Raw genomic sequence first — 21019 nt, 5'->3', positions numbered from 1 at the left:
TAAACATTTAATTCTTTCCAAAGTTTCCGAGTATAACTGCACGACCAAAACAAGTGAAGAAGAGTATCAGTGTCATTCTGACAGAAACAGCAATTAGTGTCAAAATTTTTGACTGGGTAAATATTATGAACTAATTTAAAAGATATATATTTTACTTTCTTTGTGAGGAAACATCTATGTTGTATGGATCATATATATTTTTCCAATATAAATGATCAAAAAGCCTATTCCAATATGAGTTTGCAGGAGGGGCAGAGATAATGCATCTTCAGTCTTTCGCTGACAGACATGAGACGTGAGCTAACGAACAGAGCTGACATCCAATCAGAAAGCAGTCTGCTGAACACGCAACAATACGTAATTAACGCGGAAGCGGATGTTCTTCAATCCATCCTGAACACTAACGTGCCGACACTACCTACACCCATCGTTATTTGTAGCAAACACAAGTGAAAAACAGTTGTGATTTTGCGTGTGATGATGGAGCTGCTGACAGATGCACTGTACTGGATCGGGGCTGTCACTGTGGCCTGGCTCTCGGTCAGTACTCTGTGCTGTCTGCTCAGCGGGATTCGCGTGTGGATTGTGGGCAATGGAAATTTGATGCGGGCGACCAAACTCGGGAAATGGGCAGGTTGGTAAACACACTACAATGACAGATAAGGCGAACACTTTCATTATTATCAGGCAAGCCACTTTAACAGTCAGCCATCAGTTACTGTGTGTCATCATTGTAACGTGATGGTCGTATAATGTGAAGCACTTTATACAACATTTATCAAAATGAGGACTGGAGCTTAACTTTATTTTCTGTTTTGCTACACTTTTTTTATAATGACTTCCACTGTGCTGCTTTACCTGAAGATCTCGTTGCTTCAGTGCAGTGCTGCGTCCCTTGTTGTTTAAAAAGAGCTTGATTGGAGGGACTAGAACCAAGTATTAAGATGTTTGGTTTGCCCTCTAGGCACCACTTGTCCTATAAAATGATTGCAGAACAGAAATACAGACATAAGTGCAATATTTAATGAGTTATTACTTTATAGTAAAAATAAGCTACTTCATGGATAAACTATTGAATGAGTGGTTAAAAAACAAAACATGAAATTAAAATTGAAACTTTGTGTCAGTTCATTTTTAGTTTATATCCGTTTAAAACAGACTATAAATTACCATTTTCACATTTTGGTCACAGTTTAGTTTGGGGATCAGTTCTCACTATTAACCACCAACTATGACTTTTGCCTCAATAAACTCATAATTTACTGCTTCTTAATAGTTAGGAATGTGGTTTTTAAGTTTAGATATTGGGTATGGATTTAAAATATGGTCACAATAAACAGCCAGTTTGTTGGTTATATGCATGGTAAAAAACTGCTAGTTAATAGTGAGAATTGGTACCTAAATTAAAGTCTCTCTCTCTCTCTCTCTCTCTCTCTCTATATATATACACATGTATGTGTGTGTGTGTGTGTGTCCCTTTCTCCCGCAGGTGCAACAGGTTCTTAAAGTAAAAAAAAGAAAATCTATTTATTTTGGTGACCCTTTGAACTCAGATCTACAATGAGCACCGAGACCATTAATCGACTGTAAAAAGTCATCAGTTTGCATTATCTCTAGCTATTTTTTAAATAATCCTGGTGACACCAATCATGTGAGTCACTTTTTATATTGTTGGTTCGGTTCATGGCTTATAATGCTTTCCTATGAGAAAAATATTTCTAAATATATCAATGGTTAATAGCAAACATCTTGTTTTTAAAAGGAAGTAAAAAGCATGGGCAAGAAAATGTGCTTGCCATTCTGTTTCGTGGGGTCTTTAGTTTCTTGGGATATAGATTGTTAATCGTAAAGTTACAGAAGCTCTTAGAAGCACAAGGTCATAAAGTATTTCATGGCTCTGGGTTTTAACTGACGTAATGAAGGCGATGGTGAAGAGGGTGATCTGGAGTTAACTAGTGTACACTCTGCCAATGATGTTTAAGCACAGTAGTGGGAGTGATCCTCACACTGTAGTCATTTTTTACTTTATACGTAGATTTGACTTTTGACCAAGGGCTTATCATACGTGGAGTTCCAAAAGTCCATCATTCTGTAGAGTTTAGACCAGTCACTCACTTCATCAACATGCTTTACTCTGATTTTGACTTTAGCTCATGTCTAATCAAGTGAATTCCTGGCTGTCATTCTTTTTTTTGTTTAGAGAAACTGATAGTATTGATATTTTATTAACCAAGATTCATTTTATCATTCAGAAATATGTTTTCAGAAAAAAAAAACAGTGCTTTTTAAGCATTTTATTTATGATGAGAGTTAGATTATTTTAATATATTATTAATGATGCAACTTTTTTGAAAATTAATTGACATTCATTTTTTTTGCGATCCATTGATACACTGAACAGAATTATAAACGCAGCACTTTTTTTGCCTCCATTTTTCATGAGCTGAACTCAAAGATCTAAGACTATTTCTATGTACACAAAAGGCCCATTTCTCTCAAATATTGTTTACAAATCTGTCTGAGTCTGTTTTAAGCCCTATTCAGACAGGACTAGTTTTACGTTTGAGTTTCGATTCTTACCACCTGACGTCTGCGATTTTTCATGTGCCAATTCAGACGGGACTAACATCTCCGTGTTTATTACAGAGGTGGGAGGGTCTGATTTGTGCATCTGGGCGTCACAGAGATGATGCGCTCTGTATGCGTGCATTGCATTCATTCAGAATGATTGCCTTAGCATTATTACACAATAAACACTAAATCGCTATTATAGCAAAACCATGTTATTGTGTGGTTCCTTTAGTTTAAGTTGTTTTCCTTTTTTTTGTGTAGTAGGCTAAACCTACCGTATGTTTAATTTTCATAAAGGTACATATGTAATTAAAACATTATGTAACTGAGTGCATAAATGAACGTGAGTAATCTTACCTGATGCTGATATTACAATAGTCGGTATTTACAGTTTACGTAATCTTGCTCTTGATTTTATTATTTGTATTATTTTTTTATTACTATTTCTTTGCCGGTAAGCAAATATATCAAACATGCGCGCGGTAAGATCATCTACGGTAATTCACGTTGGCCAAAACACACAAGGAAACGCGTTGTGAAATAAAATATCACCGGCAATCACAGACATTCGCATTCGGACAGGATTAGTTTTCACAGAGGATCACTGAGTTTGCTGAAAAACAGTAGGTAATTTGCTCTGGAATTATCACAGAGGTTGTGTGAGAAAAACACAGACGTGGCAGATTCGGACGGAATTAAAATCATCAAGTACGTCTGTGAAACACATATTTTTCTAACGACCCCCTGTAAAACTAGTCTCGTCCGAATAGGGCTTTAGTGAGCACTTCTCCTCTGCTGAGATAATCCGTCCACCTCACAGGTGTGGCATATCAAGATGCTGATTAGACAGCATGATTATTGTACAGGTGTGCTTTAGGCTGGCTTCAATAAAATGCCACTGTAAAATGCAGTTTTTTTACACAGCACAATGCCACAGATGTTGCAAATTTTGAGGGAGCATGCAATTGGCATGCTGACTGCAGGAATGTCCAACAGAGCTGTTGCCTCTGAATTGAATGTTCATTTCTTTACCGTAAGCCATCTCCAAAGGTGTTTCAGAGAATTTGGCAGTATATCCAACTGGCCTCATAACCGCAGACCACGTGTAACCACACCAGCCTAGGACTTCCACATCCAGCATCTTCACCTCCAAGATCGTCTCAGACCAGCCACCCGGACAGCTCCTGCAACAATCGGTTTGCATAACCAGATAATTTCTGCACAAACTGTCAGAAACTGTCTCAGGGAAGCTCATGCTCGTCTTCCTCATTGTGGTCTCGACCCGACTGCAGTTCATCATCGTAACTCACTTGAGTGGGCAAATGCTCACATTTGATGGCGTCTGGCACTTTGGAGAGGTATTCTCTTCATTTATGAATCCCAAGTTTCACTGTACAGGGCAGATGGCAGAGAGCGTGTATGGCGTCGTGTGGGTGAGTGGTTTGCTGATGTCAACATTGTTGATCTAGTGGCCCATGGTGGTGGTGGGGTTATGGTATGGGCAGGTGTATGTTATGGACAACGAACCCAGGTGCATTTTATTGATGGCATTTTGAATGCACAGAGATACCGTGACGAGATCCTGAGGTCCATTGTTGTGCCATTCATCCACAACCATCACCTCATGTCGCAGCATGATAATGCACAGCCCTATGTTGCAAGGATCTGTACACAATCCCTGGAAGCTGAAAACATCTCAGTTCTTGCATGGCCAGCATATTCACTGGACATGTCACCCATTGAGCATGTTTGGGATGCTCTGGATCGACGTATACGGCAGCATGTTCCAGTTCCTGCCAATATCCAGCAACTTCGCACAGCCATTGAAGAGGAGTGGACCAACATTCCACAGGCCACAATCAACAACCTGATCAACTCTATGCGAAGGAGATGTGTTGCACTGCGTGAGGCAAATGGTGGTCACACCAGATACTGACTGATTTTCACAGCCCCCCGGACCCCCCAAATACAGTAAAACTGCACATTTTATTTTGGCCAGCCTAAGACACACCTGTGCAATAATCACGCTGTCTAATCGGCATCTTGATCTCTGAGCTCTTGTGCCTCCGTTGGTAATTTTTTTTTTTTGCCAATCAGCATTGAGTGTTCACTTTCAGCGCTTAGGAGTGTTGAGAAAAGAAACATCACAGATGAGGCTAGTCTCCCTTCTGGTATATCAACCAATCATCATAGAGACGTAAATTATATGATATTAGTCTGAATGTCTTGTGCTGCGCTGATAATTTACCAAGTACTTATGATGAGTAGCGATATTGAATATTTAAAAACTGTATATATACAAATAAAAAATAAAGGGAGAACATGCCTAAGCTGAATATACTTGGATGATTTTAAGTTATACTTTCTCTTTGGAGTGTTACAATCCCTAAAGTTAAAAAGACTAAAGTTTCAAAGAGATAATTGTAATTATGTACCCACTGGATACACCAAATGCCTTGTTTGTAATGGGTTTTATTCGTTTTGTCTCGTCACGCCGGTGTACTGACGATTTGTGCTACCCTGTCAGATTTTGATACATCCCATTAAAACAGATGGTAACATAATTCAGAAACAAAATCCTTTATTAACAAGTAGACCTAACGTTACCCCAGCGGTTCTCAATTCCAGACCTCACACCCCCCAGCTCTGCATATTTAGCATCTCTTTATTAACACACATGATTCAGATAACCAGCTCGTTAGAAGTGAGCTCCCTGCATGAACTGTTGGTGCGTTCAAGTCATGTTGTATACATCATATTTGTGAGTTAAACGACATGAACGCCACCACAAAGTTGTAATTACGAGTGGGGAAACTCTGAATTTTCTTTTTTTTTGCTTATGCTTTTGAAAGGACCTGGTGAACCAGTTGTTTAAACCAGTTCATTAAAATACTTCTCTGTGAGAACCAGTTTAAGGAAAAAAAAATCTGACTTTCCTGTTTTCCTGAGGCTATGGTTTATATAGGTATTAGGTATAGGTTTTAAGTAATAATGTTGTGAATAATGTACAGTTTTTGCACTGACCAATCGTTTCACTTCATAAGAACTCTTCAATATATATTCAGAAACCATGGCTGGTCATTTTGTGTTGCCTGTATATGCTTTTTTGTCTTCCAAAGTCACGGTTGTTGTTGACTTGAATTTTTAGTATCACCAAAAATGGTTTCAACTAAAAACCTTTTTTAAGTGTTCTATTGAAGAAAAAAATCACCTACTTCTCGGATGGCCAGAGGGTAAATAAATTTACAACAATTTTTTAGTTTTGGATGAACTATCACTCAAATACCAGGTAATAATGGCTTGATAATAATGCCATTGTCTTAATTTCTCTGCCATTAATATCTGAATGTCTGTGTGTAGCTACTTTTGTGAATGAAGGTGTTTGCTGGTTGGATGTAATTGGTTGACTGAACGAGAGCTGCAGTTGGACATTTGAGTTTTTGTGTGAATTTACGTCTCTCATGAAGAGCAACCTCTGTGATATGTCTCATCTTCTTGGTTAACATTATCTCCCTCCATTTAGCCATCTCTTTTACTGTCGTTCCCTGCTCTTTCTCATGGAACAATGTGCAGTGTTTCCTCTGCATCCTTTCTTTTTCTCAAATTCTCTGGTGCTTTTACACTGTTATTAACTGTTAAACTTAGACATATAGATATTTGTATTTATTTATTTTTTATGAATCAGTCAAGGCACATGCACGTGCACACACACACACACACACACACACACACATATATATATATATATATATATATATATATATATATATATATATATATATATATATATATATATATATAGAAGTATATTGCCTGAACATATACTGACGAAGTGCAGCTTTAAGTCTCATCCATGTCCTCTGTAAATGTGATTAATATTTATTCCAAGGAATTAGCATGGTACACTGGCTCGTCATTTACTGAGAATTTGAGTCATAAATACTAAAATGTGCATACTACACGTACGTACAGTCACACACATTTCAATATGATGACATGACAATTGATTAATTTATAAGCAGTATTTCAACAAGAATTGTGGCGTTGATTGCAATTCTTTGTTGCCGTGGCTTTAATTGAAGGCTCTTTCCCTCTTGTGCACATTGTTCTGAATGCTTCATTAATAGATATTTATGAATTGCTGTAACGCTACTGTACTGCACACTCGTTTGCAGAAGACATTCACATAGTTCTCCCCCTTTCTGAAAATATCTTGCCTCAGGGAAAAATAAATGCATCTCGCTCTATTTTTAGAGCAGCCGATTTTAAAACCGTCCTTTTGAACAGTGCTGCTGATGTGAAGCAAATAAAGCCGTCGAGAGAGGCACGTGGCATCCCATGCTATATTAAGAAGCATGTTACTGGGAGTGGGGGCCCAGGAGACACTTTGATTCCTCTACTGCGGCATCCAATGAGGAGGGAGGATCCCGGTCTGTGGACGGAGAGGGGCGTGCTATTACATAACACTGCAAACATGGGAACATCCAAGGGCAGTGAGGGATGGCACTTTTGTTTTTCTCAAAGTTTTCCAGGTTCCGAAGAGAGAAACTTGGTGGAGAACTGTCTGCTTGTTACAACCCCTTGAATTTTTTTTTTTTTACTTTTTATGGATTATTCAGTAAACTGTAGTTTGAACTGTACTGTTAATGAACACATACATCTGATATTGTAAAATCAGTTCATCTAAACATGCAGTGACTTTCAAAATGTATAGAAAATTCTAAATAAAACTGCATTTTTGGCAGCAGCTAGCACAATGCAACAGTCAGGTGTATATATAATCATGCGTACCATTCTACATTTCTTGTAGATTCATTCACATACTCTTCATTGTGTGACGTGCAGCTGCAGTAAATGGCTCTTTATATGCATGGCTTCTCTGTACGGCTGCACGTACGGCCTGGTCCGTGAGCCCGGGGAGGAGGAGTGCAGTGCATGTGATGCCGGGGGAAGCTGAGGCTCGTTTGTATTCAAGTGCTGCAGCTGTTCCAGACGAGGCTGCAGTGCTTGCCTGGTATTTTCATCTCTTGTTCTTTTTTTAGCCTTCAGAATATTTAGCAGCAGCAGCATCAGTGTGCGCTGTGAGGGGGCGTCTTCACTCTTATGAGATCATTTCTCAGTTGACCAGACTCCAGCATTTCATATTTTGATATGTAGCTCGAGAAGATCTACGAAAAACACTTTTTTTTTCGTGCTTGTGACAACCCGCTAGTTATACTAATGTGAAATTAGCAAAGGGTGTTTCCCTGTTGCTACCTCACGTTTGCAAAACTGAAATGCTTCTGATATTGTGGTTTTAGCGAAGGTTTATTTTTGCATTTTTCTTTTGTGTGAGAAATTGAACGTCATATATTTTTAGTTCTGTACTTAAAAAAAAAAACCTTGAATCACACTGACCCAAATTCCTCATCACTAGTTTTGGCAGCACCTTCTGAAGATATTTCTCTGAAATTTTCTAACAGATGATGCTCAAAATCTGAATGTTTTTTTTTTACTTTGATGCAGGCTTAGTTCTATATCACAGAAAATAGTGTGGCGGATATTTAAAAATAGCTGAAATCCTTTTATTGGGGAAGGTTTATTAATATTTACGCTACTGTTCAGACATCTGGGGTCAGAACACTTGTGCAAGGGTTTATTAAACCGATCAAAACTGATAGTAAAGGCATTTATAATGTTACAAAAGATTAGAAATAAATGCTGTTCTTGTGAACTCTCCAGTCATCAAGGAATTTGTGCACCTTTCTGCAAACAGATACATCTTCACACTGGATGTCTATTTAAACTGTAAAGTACAGATGTGATGTGATACAACAGCGTTAAACACGTGAGATCTTTTTCTGAATAAGACTCTCATTCATTCACATTTCCAGCGTGTGTTTGCAGACATTGCTCCGGGTGTGTTATGAGATGAAGGCATTTGGCCATAGAGCAGCGTTCATGTGGAGTAATGTATTGTAAATGTGTTTAAAAATAACTGGGAAAATGGTTCCCTTGCCTCTAACTGTGTGCCGCCCCCTCCCAACTGTACTCTCCGTTAGCCGCTTGCCTTTCACTCTTCCCTTTCTATTTTTAACTGCCCCCAGGATCAGTCCTCATTCGCTCCTCCCTTGCGCTGTCTTATTGTTCGTCATCCACCCCTCCCTCGCCTCACTCTCTTGTGTTACTCCAGCCGGGCTGCCCATGTAAATCTTTAATCAGTGCTGGCATCTCTGACACCAAAGATGCCAGGCTAAAGGGTGGGGATGTGTCCCGTGTCCTTGATGTCCGGTGAACAGGGAACCGAGCATGAATTCAAGCTTTTCTGATCTTTCTATAAATATGAAACCGTTTTCCTCTTTGCTTGTCTCCAAGCCGTTTTTGCAAAGGTGAACCATGTTTGGGAGGTTATGGGGCTTGTTGTCTAAGTGAAGCCAGGACAGCTAATCAAAAATGCTGTAATTTCCATGCTTCCATCAGCAGGCACCCAGGTTTAACATGTCTGAGAGTCCCTGGACTCTTCTGTTTTTTAAATTGAAAGAATACTGTTCGTTTTTATAGCCGGATTTAATGAAATCTTTCTTCTCTCAAGAAAGTAATAGCTTTCTCTGTTTATAAAAATACATAATTACACCTCCTTTCAGTCTGTCTTTACACATGCATTGAGGGGATGTGTATATTTGGTCAGTTCGATCATTTATATTCTCCTACATTGTCTTTTTCTCTATAGTTGTGACTGGGGCCACCGATGGAATTGGAAAAGCCTATGCGGAGGAGGTAAGATTCCTCAGGTTTTATTTGTGTTTTTTTCCCCCCTCTCTTCACGGAAATCACAATGAGTCATCAAACTAGAGGTCTCAGTCAGAGTTCAGGGAAAACTCCGCTCTCAAAGGTTTGCCTTGTACAGTCGACAAACCGGCAAGCATTTGCCACCCTGCTGCTTCTCATTTCTACCATCTGATGGCCTTTATGAATTGTGCTTTTTATTATATACCATTCTGAATTATTAAAACGAGATCTGATTCTGTAATAGTGTACTAGGATGAGTAGGATCATTTTGATTTGTAGTATGAATAAAAATGGATGATTTGATTGTGAAGGCTAGATTACTTCTGATCTGATCCTGAGTGATTTAATGTATAATCAAAGTAATGTAAAATGTTTTGGATTCTGTGCAGCTTGCTCGACAAGGTTTTGCTATCGTTCTCATCAGCCGTACTCAAGAGAAGCTGGATGAAGTGTCCAAAGCCATCGGTAGGTATCTGCTTAGACCTTTTTAATAAAACTGTGTGGACCTCTTTTAGCAAAAGCAAACTGTATTCATTTTTTTTGTCAATCATTCATACAGTTGTTCTGACAGATTTTCATTAAAAATGTGTGTATTTTCAAAATAATACCATCAAATAATTCCATCGAAAAAATACACCTGCTTCCAAACATGCATTTATCATTTTGTAAACAAAGACACTACATTTTTTAATTTACCATAATAGTATATATTAACTAAACCAGTAAGTTAAATGTGAATATAAATTATATTGATTTATTTATTAATTATAGATCATAATTATTCAGAGGGTGTGTAGTATTTTTCTGCAAGATTATCACTTCATTTTAATTTTTATGACTCATATGGACAATTAGTCTATTTTGCGTGCAAGTAAATTACTGGACAAGCAAAGCACAATCTCCCAATGGCCAAATATCTTTGGATTAAGCCACCACTCTGTTTATTCATTATTTAAAAAAAAGATATTATTATGAAATTAATACTCTGATCATTTTGTGATCCTAAGTATGTTGTTGTGTGTGCAATGCTATAGAAAAAAAACATTTAAATTTTTTTTACAATCATTTACAATTTAATATGTATAATACATTGTTGGTTGTTCTTTATCACTGGCACCGCAAGAACAAAGCAAAAGCAGGATCTCCTAGTATGGCATCATTGAATGAATAAAGCAGCAGTGGCTGAATCGCACATGCACCCCCCCCCCCCCCACCGATTCATTTGGTTGGCTGACTCCAGATCTGAGGAGGATGGCATGATTTGGAGCATGCACACACGTGTGTGCTCCCATGTGCTGGCAAATGTGTATTTGTGTTTGCCTGTGTGCAGAGGACCTGTGAGGTACCTATTCGTGTGTGTGAGAAACAGAAAGTCGTGAGCAGCGAGTGCTGCTTCTGTTTGTGAGGCAGAGAGTGTCTCCCTCTGCTAAATGAATGTGGATGTTAATGAGCAGAGTTATTTTTAGCTCTGTGTTGAAAGGCAGGCACTCTGCCAATTGAGCTGCCTGGCTGCTGCAGCAGAGCGCGACTTCACAGATGGAGGTGGATCCTGGATATGTCATGGCGGGGATGAGAGAGAGAGTGAGAGAGCATTGAATGGAGGAAATCAGCCCAGTGACCTCCACTGAACACTGGCAAATACAATCATGTGCATCTTTCATCGGATGCAGTTGGACTTATTTGACAAAAGTGATGGAGATAATGACACTTAACCTCTCTTACATGTGTGGCGGTGTCCTCCAGAAGGGCAGGAGTTTTTGTTTGGTGTATATTATATATTATACTTGTGTTGTATACACTATTAGGGCTGAATGATTAATCAAATTAAACTTAAAACACAATATGGCTTAGTGGGGATTGATGAAAGAAATATGAGGTAAAATATGAAGCTAGGCACTGCAGAGATGTAACGGTAAATAAAAAATTTAAATGAAAAGTTCTTATGATTATTGTGACCAAAATTATCACAGCTATCGATATTATCAAAATATTGTTAAAATATGCTGGAAATTTTCAAATTTCAAATTATGTAATAAAATGGATGACGTTCACATAAAACTGAAATGGTGACATGAAATCTTAATCCTCACATTTCAGTTTTTAATAAAGCCAAGGGTTTAAGTCACTATGATTATTGATTAATAAATTACCGTATTTTGCGGACTATAAGTCGCACCGGAGTATAAGTCGCATCAGTCCAAAAATACATCATGATGAGGAAAAAAACATATAAAAGTCGCACTGGACTATAAGTGGCATTTATGTAGAACAAAGAACCAAGAGAAAACATTACCGTCTACAGCCACGAGAGGGTGATCTATGTCTTCAGTGTAGACTACAGGAGCACTGAGCAGCATAGAGTGCCCTCTCGCGGCTGTAGACGGTAATGTTTTCTCTCGGTTCATTTCTCTCGGTTCATGTGAAAATAATTTTGATAGAGAAGTCGCACCTGACTATAAGTCGCTGGACCAATCAAACTATGGAAAAAAGTTCGACTTATATTCCAGAAAATACGGTATGTATTTTATCTGCTCTGTAGATTATTCTATATACACATCAGTTTTTTTTTTTTGGACCTAACAAAAAACGCACACAGGCTGAATGTAGCTGTAACTCCACTGTCTGACAGTGGGTGGCGCTTATGGAAGAGCAGAATTACAGCTGTTTCCCATAACCTCCATAGACAAAGCAGCATTGTGATCACACATGCCATCGGAATTATCTGTAATATGAGCTTCATTGTTGAAATTTGGACATGAACAGCCTTAGTTAGGCCTTATGTTCAAATGAACACCTTAAGAACATTATTATGTATTGCATGCCTTCAGGGGTACATACATATAATGAGTTTATTAATATATTCTTTTGTATAATTCCCTTAGCCCTCTTTTAAAACCTCCAAGCTTTCCACAATGTTTTCACTTGAAATGAATCTACTCTGCATGCTGTGCGCACGTGAGACTGTTACTTAAAACTTTGCTTTATACTGGATAACATCATGAGTTGTTCAAATCGCCGTAATCAAATATGGTTTTAATGATAATTAAAATCTGAAACAGTAATACTAACCGTGGGGAATTTTATCATTATTGGCAAACCGGTAATCGTTCCATCCCTAGGGCACTGTGATCATTTACTAACAAGCAGCTCCTGATCCAGTGTTTTCATTGTCTTGGAGCACATTAGCTTATAATATTTATTTGGGAATGTAACATGCAACTATCTTCCTTATCTATCTTCCTAACCTTTAATGAGAAGTTTATAACAGCTGTTTTTCCCCACCAAAAGTTTGATTGTAAATATATATATTTTTTTTACAATTCGAGATGAGAAAAGTTATATTTTGTATTGTTCAACATTTTCATTTAGTTTTAGTATTAATAATAGTAATATGATTATTGTTGTTGTTGTTGTTGTGTTATTTATTTCCATTTACAAGTTTGGGCCAAAATGTGCAGTCATACAAGCAACCAAATAAAACCTGGAGCGTATTTTATTTTTGCATTTTAAATCATAATTGCCATTTTTTTATTTGAAGATTTACAATTAGATTGATCTAAATCATGTAGCCCTCCGTCCACACATTATTCATTTTGTATTTACATGTGGAACTGAAATTTGCAGACATCTGTTAATCAATCAAGTGGGATCTGACTAATGCTTATGACATCACATTGATTGCGTATTGGCCAAAATATCATTGTACTAGCATTTTATACTGATGATTGTGCCAAAATGTACCATTCGTCCCAAATGTGTCCAATTGACATCACATTCAGAGCTGTTTATTTACCAAGTGATATCTAGAAAAAATAAAAATAAAATAATATTACCCACATATTCCAAGTATGAATTTCTAAGTGCAAATATACACGTCACATTTCTTTCAGTGAAGCAGAGCAGTGTCTGCTAGAGCGTGTATTGAATGGACTTCTTTTCTTTCATTCACTCTCCTCACCCCCCCCCCCATCCATATTCTTAGACATATTCCATAATTAAAGTAGCCTACTTTTACAATAGAACATTTTAGTGCATTTTACAGAAATGAATCATGCTCTTGTGAAGAGAAACTGCAGTTGTAGTTTAAGTGACATGCTTTGTTGCAGTTATTTGATAATAGTATGTTAGTTATTTAGAATTTAGTTAGAATTTTACACTTAAAAACAGTGTCTTGTTTTCATCAAATCAAACCAATGCAAGACAGCGTTGCATCAAGTCGTTAATATTCTATGACATTTCATAAAGCTCTTGTATTCCTAACATTTTACAAATTCTGCTTTTCCTTTTTCACCCTACAGAGAGCAAGTATAATGTCGAGACCAAAACCATTTCTGCTGACTTTGGCTCTGTGGACATCTACTCTAAGATTGAGTCTGGACTGGCCGGACTTGAAATCGGAGTTTTAGGTATATCACATATCTTTCATTTAGGTGAAAGTGGGATGTCATACTGACTTATTTGGTTTTGTCCAGAGCAATATGTTCTATTTAAATAATGAATTGTCTCTGCTGTGATACTTTAGTATTTGCTGCCAGCTATAGGAAGGTGGAGGGAACTACCTGTGTTTCCAGATCTCTTTTTAAAATATCCTGTTAATTATTATTATTATTATTATTATTATTATTATTATTATTGCTCAAGCGCTTTGCAAGTCGTTTTTTAATAACCTGCCCTTTAAATTCATGTATGTCTGTTCTTCCTGCAGTAAACAATGTTGGAGTGTCTTATTCCTACCCTGAGTTCTTCCTCGACATACCTGATATTGACAGTGTGAGTTTGTGTAGCTGTTTGTGCATTACACAAAATTACCATTTGATTAGCAGAAGTGTAATTGTCTGTTGTGATCCGTTTCGCTGTTGATGGTTTTGGTTGGTAACGTATTGAACCGTTTTGATTGCAGTTCATCAACAGTATGATCAACATCAACATTACCTCAGTTTGTCAGGTAAAAGAAATTAGTTCCTCACTCCTGTCTTAGAAACGGCCTTTATTTATCCACCGAGTCTGAAAACTGTTAATGCATCCATTGATTTGGTAGCAAAAAGTTGCAGAACTCCTTTTAGCGCTTAAAAGGGAGTTTTTAAATTCTGATTGTAAGTGTTTTCATGTTTCAATGAACTTTATTAAGGAAAAAACATTTCTTCATAATGTGATTAACAATTTTGACTCATTCATAAAAAATATACATCACTTCCGATATGATGATATGAAAGTTGAGTTTTGCTCACTGCCGTTGCACTTTTTTTATTATACAGCCAGTCTATGCTGCCACCTTCAGGATCCAAACTGTATTATTCAGTTATAATACAGTGTTTGTGTGGTTTGGAAAAACACATGTGCATTCATAGACATGGGACAGTGTGCTTTCATGCATGTGTGTAATGTTACTGACAAGATTGCCTGAGTTGATAAGATTTAACTTTATTGTGCAATAACTTTTAAACCTTGTAGATCAGATTCATATGCTCTTTCCTCACACTATTGTAGATGACACGACTGGTACTGCCCCGGATGGTAGAGAGGTAAGCTCAGAAATCACCAAACTATACTACTTTTTGTTGACATTAAAAGTACTGTTTGGTAAAGCAGATAGAATGGTTCTTATACTTGCAGCATTATGACTAACTAGTAGGCTCTGTCCCACAAGAGTGTGTGTCATGCAAATTGTATGTGGTTATTTTTGCACAGTTTGGTCATCCCATGCTTACGCAGTGTTTTTGGCCTTTACATCTTGCACACTTCAGTCCAGTAATCATGAACACATGTTCCACTTTCACATTTTGATCTGTCAGACTAGCAATTAGAAATGTTGCATGTTGATGACAAGCTATTAAAGATATTTTCACACACACACACACACACAAACATTTCTTCTGCTGAATACAAAAGTAGATGTTTTGAAGAATGCGGGTAACCAGACATTTCTGATCCCGATTGACTTCAAAGCATTTATAGAAGTATTTGGGGACCGACAACTGTTTGGTTATCCACATTCTTCAAAAATTTCAATTTTTTTTGTTTAACAGAAATTCATACATGTTTAGAACAACATGAGGGTCAGTGAGTGATAACATTTTCAGTTTAGGTGAATTATCCCTTTAATTAATCTTATGGCAGAAGCTGAGTGTGTCACGATGAAATTAAACCGATTTAATGGGAACATTCTCCAACTAATGTAATTTAGTTAGGGACTTCCTTAGTTTGCAAAAAAATAAAAGCCAAGTAAAAGTATTTGTAGCGCGTCCCATCTGGAGCCCTTGAGTCTGGTGTGCACTAGCACACAATGCAACAGTATGTACTACACTGGCATGGGCACTGGTTACCATAGCAACAGGGATGCAGGGATCCATTAGCAGGTACCAGTGTGTTAGAAGGGATAATTCTGTGCTGTCAAGTGAAAATGGAACGACTACGTTGGACATTTTAAGCACTGCTGTCTGTGTAAAACATGCTTATGTGCTGTACTGCGACAGATTGAACATTAAAGGGTGAAACAACACAACTTTTTTTTTTTCCAGGTCAAAAGGAGTGATCTTGAATGTTGCTTCTGCGAGTGGCATGTACCCAGTTCCTCTCCTCACCCTCTACTCCTCCTCAAAGGCAAGTCATCGGTCTCTTATTCTCTCAACCACTGATCAGTTTTTCGATATCTTTGTTAGAAAGGTCTGTCTTGTCTTGTTGCTGAAGAAGGACGTTGCTGTATAGAAAATGTTTAGCAGCACTATTTTGGGCATATTAGTTGTTGATATTAGAATGATACTGCAGCTTGATGCTCTTGGTTAAGTTTTATTTATTTTTATTTTTTTAAACATTCATGATGTTAAAATACACACATTACATGATTATTCTCAAAACCACTAGGCCTTTGTGGACTTCTTCTCCCGTGGACTTGAGGCTGAGTACAAAAGCAAAGGGATTATTATACAGGTGAGTGATGATTTATTAACAGTAGCTTAAAGTCAACCCAGAATTCAGACATCAGCATGTTGTTGTCTAAAAGGCATCACCATTTCAATATGCACAGATGATTCTAAGTATAATGCCATTTGAGATATGCAGTGGATGAGTTTTTTTTTACTGATGTTCTGGTTAGCCAGATTTATGCTATTTCAACTACTTACGGTATACTGATTAAGTGTCTTGTGTATTGCCTTGAAGAGCGTGCTGCCATTTTATGTGACAACAAAACTGAGCAAGATCAGGAGGGCCACTCTTGACATCCCCTCTCCGGAACGCTACGTTAAAGCCCAGCTGAGCACTGTAGGCCTGCAGACTCAGTCCAATGGTTACTTCCCTCATGCCGTCATGGTGAGACCCTCTTAAAATGCATTCATCTTTAATTCAGTGTTCAGGTTTACAGTGAATTCATTATACAGTAAAAACATTGAAATTGCAAAATAACATTACAGTTTAAATTCATGTTTTGTTATTTTATATTAAATATGTTCTAACATTACCTTAAAGGGATAGTTCAACCAAAAATGAAAGTTCTGTCATTAATTACTCACCCTCATGTTGTTCTAAACCCGTAAGACGTTTGTTCATCTTTTGAACATGAATTAAGACATTTTTGATGAATTCTGAGAGCTCTCTGACCCTCCCATAGACAGCAATGTAATTATCACGATCAAGGCTCAGAAATGTCAAGATCAAAGTGTAAATCTATCCGCGTACTGTTGACACAGAACAGAGTACGTCGTTTACGTATGTGATACTCTCCAAAATGCTGCCATAGGGTGACACGGAGGAGACAAATTGTTGAATAAAGTTGTTATTTTTGTTTTCTTTGAGCACAAAAAATATTGTTGTAGCTTCGTAAAATTACGGTTGAACCACTGATGTCACATTAATTATTTAATTATCTTCTTACTACATTTCTGAGCTTTGATCCATGTTAATTACATTGCTGTCTATCGGAGGGTCAGAGAACTCTCGGAATTCATCAAAAATAAGTGTTCTTTTAAATTTAAATATAGTTTTTCTATTTTTTTTGATTAATAGAAAGTTCAAAAGAAAAACATTTATTTATAATATAAACCTTCTGCAACATTATAAATGTCTTTACTATCATTTTTGATCAATTTAAAGCACCTCTGCTAAATAAGGGTTTTCATTTCTAGAAAAATAATAATAATAATAATTGCACAGACTCCAAACATTTGAACAGTAGTGAACATCCTACAAACTATACTTAACACAATTTGAATGATGGAAGCTTGTTGATGATATAAACTATAGTATGGAAGTGGATTATTTTCATAACCTGTATTTACAAGGATAACAAGTCTGTTATTATGTCACTGCCGCAGGGTTGGGTGACTACTGCTCTGCTTCCTGCGAAACTGCTCAACAAATATGTTATGAGCATGGGGTTGTCCCAGCGTGCACGCTATCTGAAGAAACAGAAGCAAGGTTAGAAGCAGAAAAAGGACAGACAGAGGGATGAAGGGATGGTGTGATTAAATGAAAGGAGGGACCAACCAAAAAAAAAAATCACACCCAACTGCTTCTGGGATGGTTCAAAACAAGCAAAGTATTTTCTAGACATTAGAATGGTTTATTGAGTCATAACTTACTAAAACACGATTTGCTTGAACAGCCTTCGCTGACCAACACAGCTCTTATTAGCTTGGTAAGACAAAGCTGAAGTTCTTTGTATCCTAACAGTCACTTACAGCATTGATCAGTACAGTTTGTTTGGTTTTCTTTCATGTTTAAAGAGAGTAAATTGGTAGTTATCTGATAATAGTGATCTGATGAACATGAACAATGAAAAAAAAAAAGAAAAAAGTTCCCAACCTGATTGCGGTTTCTATTCGTGCAACAACATGTCTATTAATGTAATCAAAAGATTTGCAAGTGAAATTAAGCAGGTTGCCCGCAATCATTTAAAAATTGCATCTGCAGCATCTACAAAATGGTGCACCTATAAATCTTGGTCCATTTTTGCTTTTTTTCTTCTGACTCAGCAGTTGTTTACAAACTAAAAGCACGACATGAACTATTTGTGCCCATCACAGATGGCACTGTGCGTTCTATCTTTAGAGCATCTTTTTGGAAGAAGATGTGATTTTATATGGCACTAACATTGTTGTGGGAGGTCCGTGTACATCCGGTGTACAGTTCTGAAAACAGTTAATTCGAAATCTAAGGCTGTTGTTCCGTTATGGTCTGGTCTATGACAAAGCAGTATTTGCTCCAAAACAATTCTTAGAATTCCTGAATTCATAATAAATGATACGGTTGTGAAAAACTTTTACAAGATAAATGTCTAAAGTCTGCAACAACAGATTTAATGCACTCAGTATGCCTGCTTGTGAATTGATCCTGCAAATAAAAGCATCTTTCTAATAACGCTTCTAACTCTTATGTTTGATTAATGTTTAATGCACAAAAAGGGAGCTGGTAGTTGACTTTTAATATACTTCATACATTGTTATATATATATATATATATATATATATATATATATATATATATATATATATATATATATATATATATATATATATATATATATATATATATATATATATATATATATATAATTTTATTGCAAATGTGTTTGTGGTAAAATGATAAAGATGGACTGTGAAGGTTTAGTCATTATTCAGTAAGGCTATGATGTCATGAGGATTCTGCCATGGCTTAATTTCCTAATAGATGAATAGTTGAATGCTTCAGTGGTAGCAAGGGTATCTTAATTTATGTTCAAAGAGTTGCACAATGTCACAAATTTACAATACTGTTCAAAAGTTTGTGTGTGGTCAGTATGTTTTATTTTTTGGTTGAGATTTAAAGAAATTTATTATGCTTCTAGGCTCCATTTGTTTGATCAAAATGCATTATATTGTGAAATATTGTTTAATTTATTCCTGTGACGGCAAAGGTGACTTTTCAGCAACCATTACTCCAATCTTCAGTGTCAAGTGGCACCTTCAGAAATCGTTACAATATGCTAATTTTGGGGATCAAGAAACATTGATATTGAAAACAGCTGAGTTGCTTAATATTTTTGTGAAAATGTAAAAAAAAATGTTTTTTAGAATTCTGTGATTTTGAATAGAAAATAATCATTTATTGGAAATAGAATTGTCCTTAATGTAAATGCTGTTGCTGTCACTTTTGATCAATTTAATGTATCCTTATCGAGTAAAAGTATTAATTTCTTACCTAATTCTTACTGACCCCAAACTTTTGAACAATAGTATATACCTATTTGATTAGTGACCTGTAGTTTAGACACTTTCTTCATTTCACATCACAATTTTTTTTCTTTCTTGCATTTTTCAAAATCTATTTTTTTCTTCTGATAAGCAGTCTGTTACCATCCCATCAGGGATCTTAGTTACTATCAGTAAGGACTGCACTCCTGAGTCCTGAGCTGAGCTCACCAGACTTCACCCAGAGTTCCCCCCCCCGCCTCTATTTCTCCCCTGCAGGCAAGAACCATCTGTGTTTAACCCATATACATGCCCTTAGCATTTAAGTACTACCAAAAATGTATTTGTTGGGCCTCAATAAAAGTTAATTTTGTAGCTTTGTAGCCGCATTTAAAAGACCATCTGCTGGGTGTCACGTCGATCTCCTCTGATAGATGTCCATGTCTGTCATGCTGTGTCTGAGTGCCAAATCCTCAAGTGCTGTCCCTCAGCCCCCTCCCTGTTGCACACCGCATGCGTGTTTGTTCCAGGCAGTAGTGAGGGGGTGATTCCGGAGGAAAGGAATGGAAGTCGGAAGCATGACAGTCCTGTGATGAAGGAGGAGCCGTGTGGAGTGTGTGGGAAGAGAAGGCCTATATAAAGCCTCACAGCAGCTCTGGCTTACAAACACTCGCGACGGACACAGAACAGGAGCAGCAAACCGACTGAAGAGCTTCCCTACAGTTTCTTCATCTATTTCTACCAGCAGTCTGGCTTTCTGCTTTAAAAGCGTGGCATTGGAAGACTAACTCAACTTGCAAGAACTACATTTGAAAGAAGCTGTCCTCATTCATCCAGACTTCCATAATGTCTGCACATGCAGTGGAGATGAGCCACATGAATGCTTTGGCTGTTCACCGAATGTCCTTGGCTATGGAGGAATTCCCTCAGATGCTGGGCTCGTCCAGGACCCAAGACTGTGACAGGGCCCGTTCTGTCCTGCAGAAGAAGAAGCAGTTTAGCTGCGACAAGATTGCTGAGGAGGTGGACGAGGAAGGACCATACACAGTGGAGGAAGACAAGGCTCGGCGCACCTTCTTGCAGTCACTGGAGAGTCTGCGCCGATGCACACAAGGACGTCAGTAACTCGAGGGGCCTGCAGGCTGGTGTGGACATCACCTTGAATCTGAATGGACTGAGAGATTGAGATTCGGTGTAGAATGGAGACTATTTTAAGGGAACAGTCAGGGTAGATGCTTCACAATGAAGCCAGACTGACTGACCCAAACTGCTTTTATCTACCAAAGATGGGTAATTTACTGGTTGAGCTGTAATATACATGTCGGTTCTGATTTTTCTTTGCACTAGTAGATGGCTAGTGTGTAGCATGTTACATTTAATGTTAACTGGAAATGTGTTGCATGCCTGTCCATCTAGCTTAGAAAAGCTGTGGAATTACTGGGCAGCACTTTAGCACTGTTAGGGTTTTGTCAAAGGCAAAATCTCTCTTGAGACTGTTTTCTCACAGATGCATATGA

The 21019-nt window shown here is 37.5% G+C and overlaps 1 protein-coding gene across 1 annotated transcript; it reads left to right on the top strand.

The window, feature by feature from the left end:
• The first annotated feature begins 367 nt into the window (after positions 1-367).
• Positions 368-18693, top strand: LOC127962458 (very-long-chain 3-oxoacyl-CoA reductase-B). Its single transcript, XM_052562026.1, has 11 exons — positions 368-634; positions 9281-9327; positions 9729-9804; positions 13638-13745; positions 14045-14109; positions 14240-14284; positions 14827-14861; positions 15858-15939; positions 16201-16266; positions 16498-16647; positions 17649-18693. The coding sequence occupies exons 1-11, from the start codon at positions 478-480 to the stop codon at positions 17754-17756; spliced, it is 939 nt and encodes a 312-aa protein (XP_052417986.1). The 5' UTR covers positions 368-477; the 3' UTR covers positions 17757-18693.
• The last annotated feature ends 2326 nt before the right edge of the window (positions 18694-21019 follow it).

Source organism: Carassius gibelio, chromosome B7 (assembly GCF_023724105.1).
Source record: "Carassius gibelio isolate Cgi1373 ecotype wild population from Czech Republic chromosome B7, carGib1.2-hapl.c, whole genome shotgun sequence".
In the NCBI taxonomy this organism is placed as follows: domain Eukaryota; kingdom Metazoa; phylum Chordata; class Actinopteri; order Cypriniformes; family Cyprinidae; genus Carassius; species Carassius gibelio.
This window is presented reverse-complemented; position numbering and strand designations above follow the sequence as displayed.

Excerpts from the sequence above, each read along its gene's own strand:
- LOC127962458 (XM_052562026.1), top strand. The coding sequence starts at position 478 with ATGATGGAGCTGCTGACAGATGCACTGTACTGGATCGGGGCTGTCACT. Across the intron at positions 14,285-14,826 it reads ACATTACCTCAGTTTGTCAG|ATGACACGACTGGTACTGCC; the intron begins GTAAAAGAAATT and ends ACACTATTGTAG. Across the intron at positions 16,267-16,497 it reads GCAAAGGGATTATTATACAG|AGCGTGCTGCCATTTTATGT; the intron begins GTGAGTGATGAT and ends ATTGCCTTGAAG.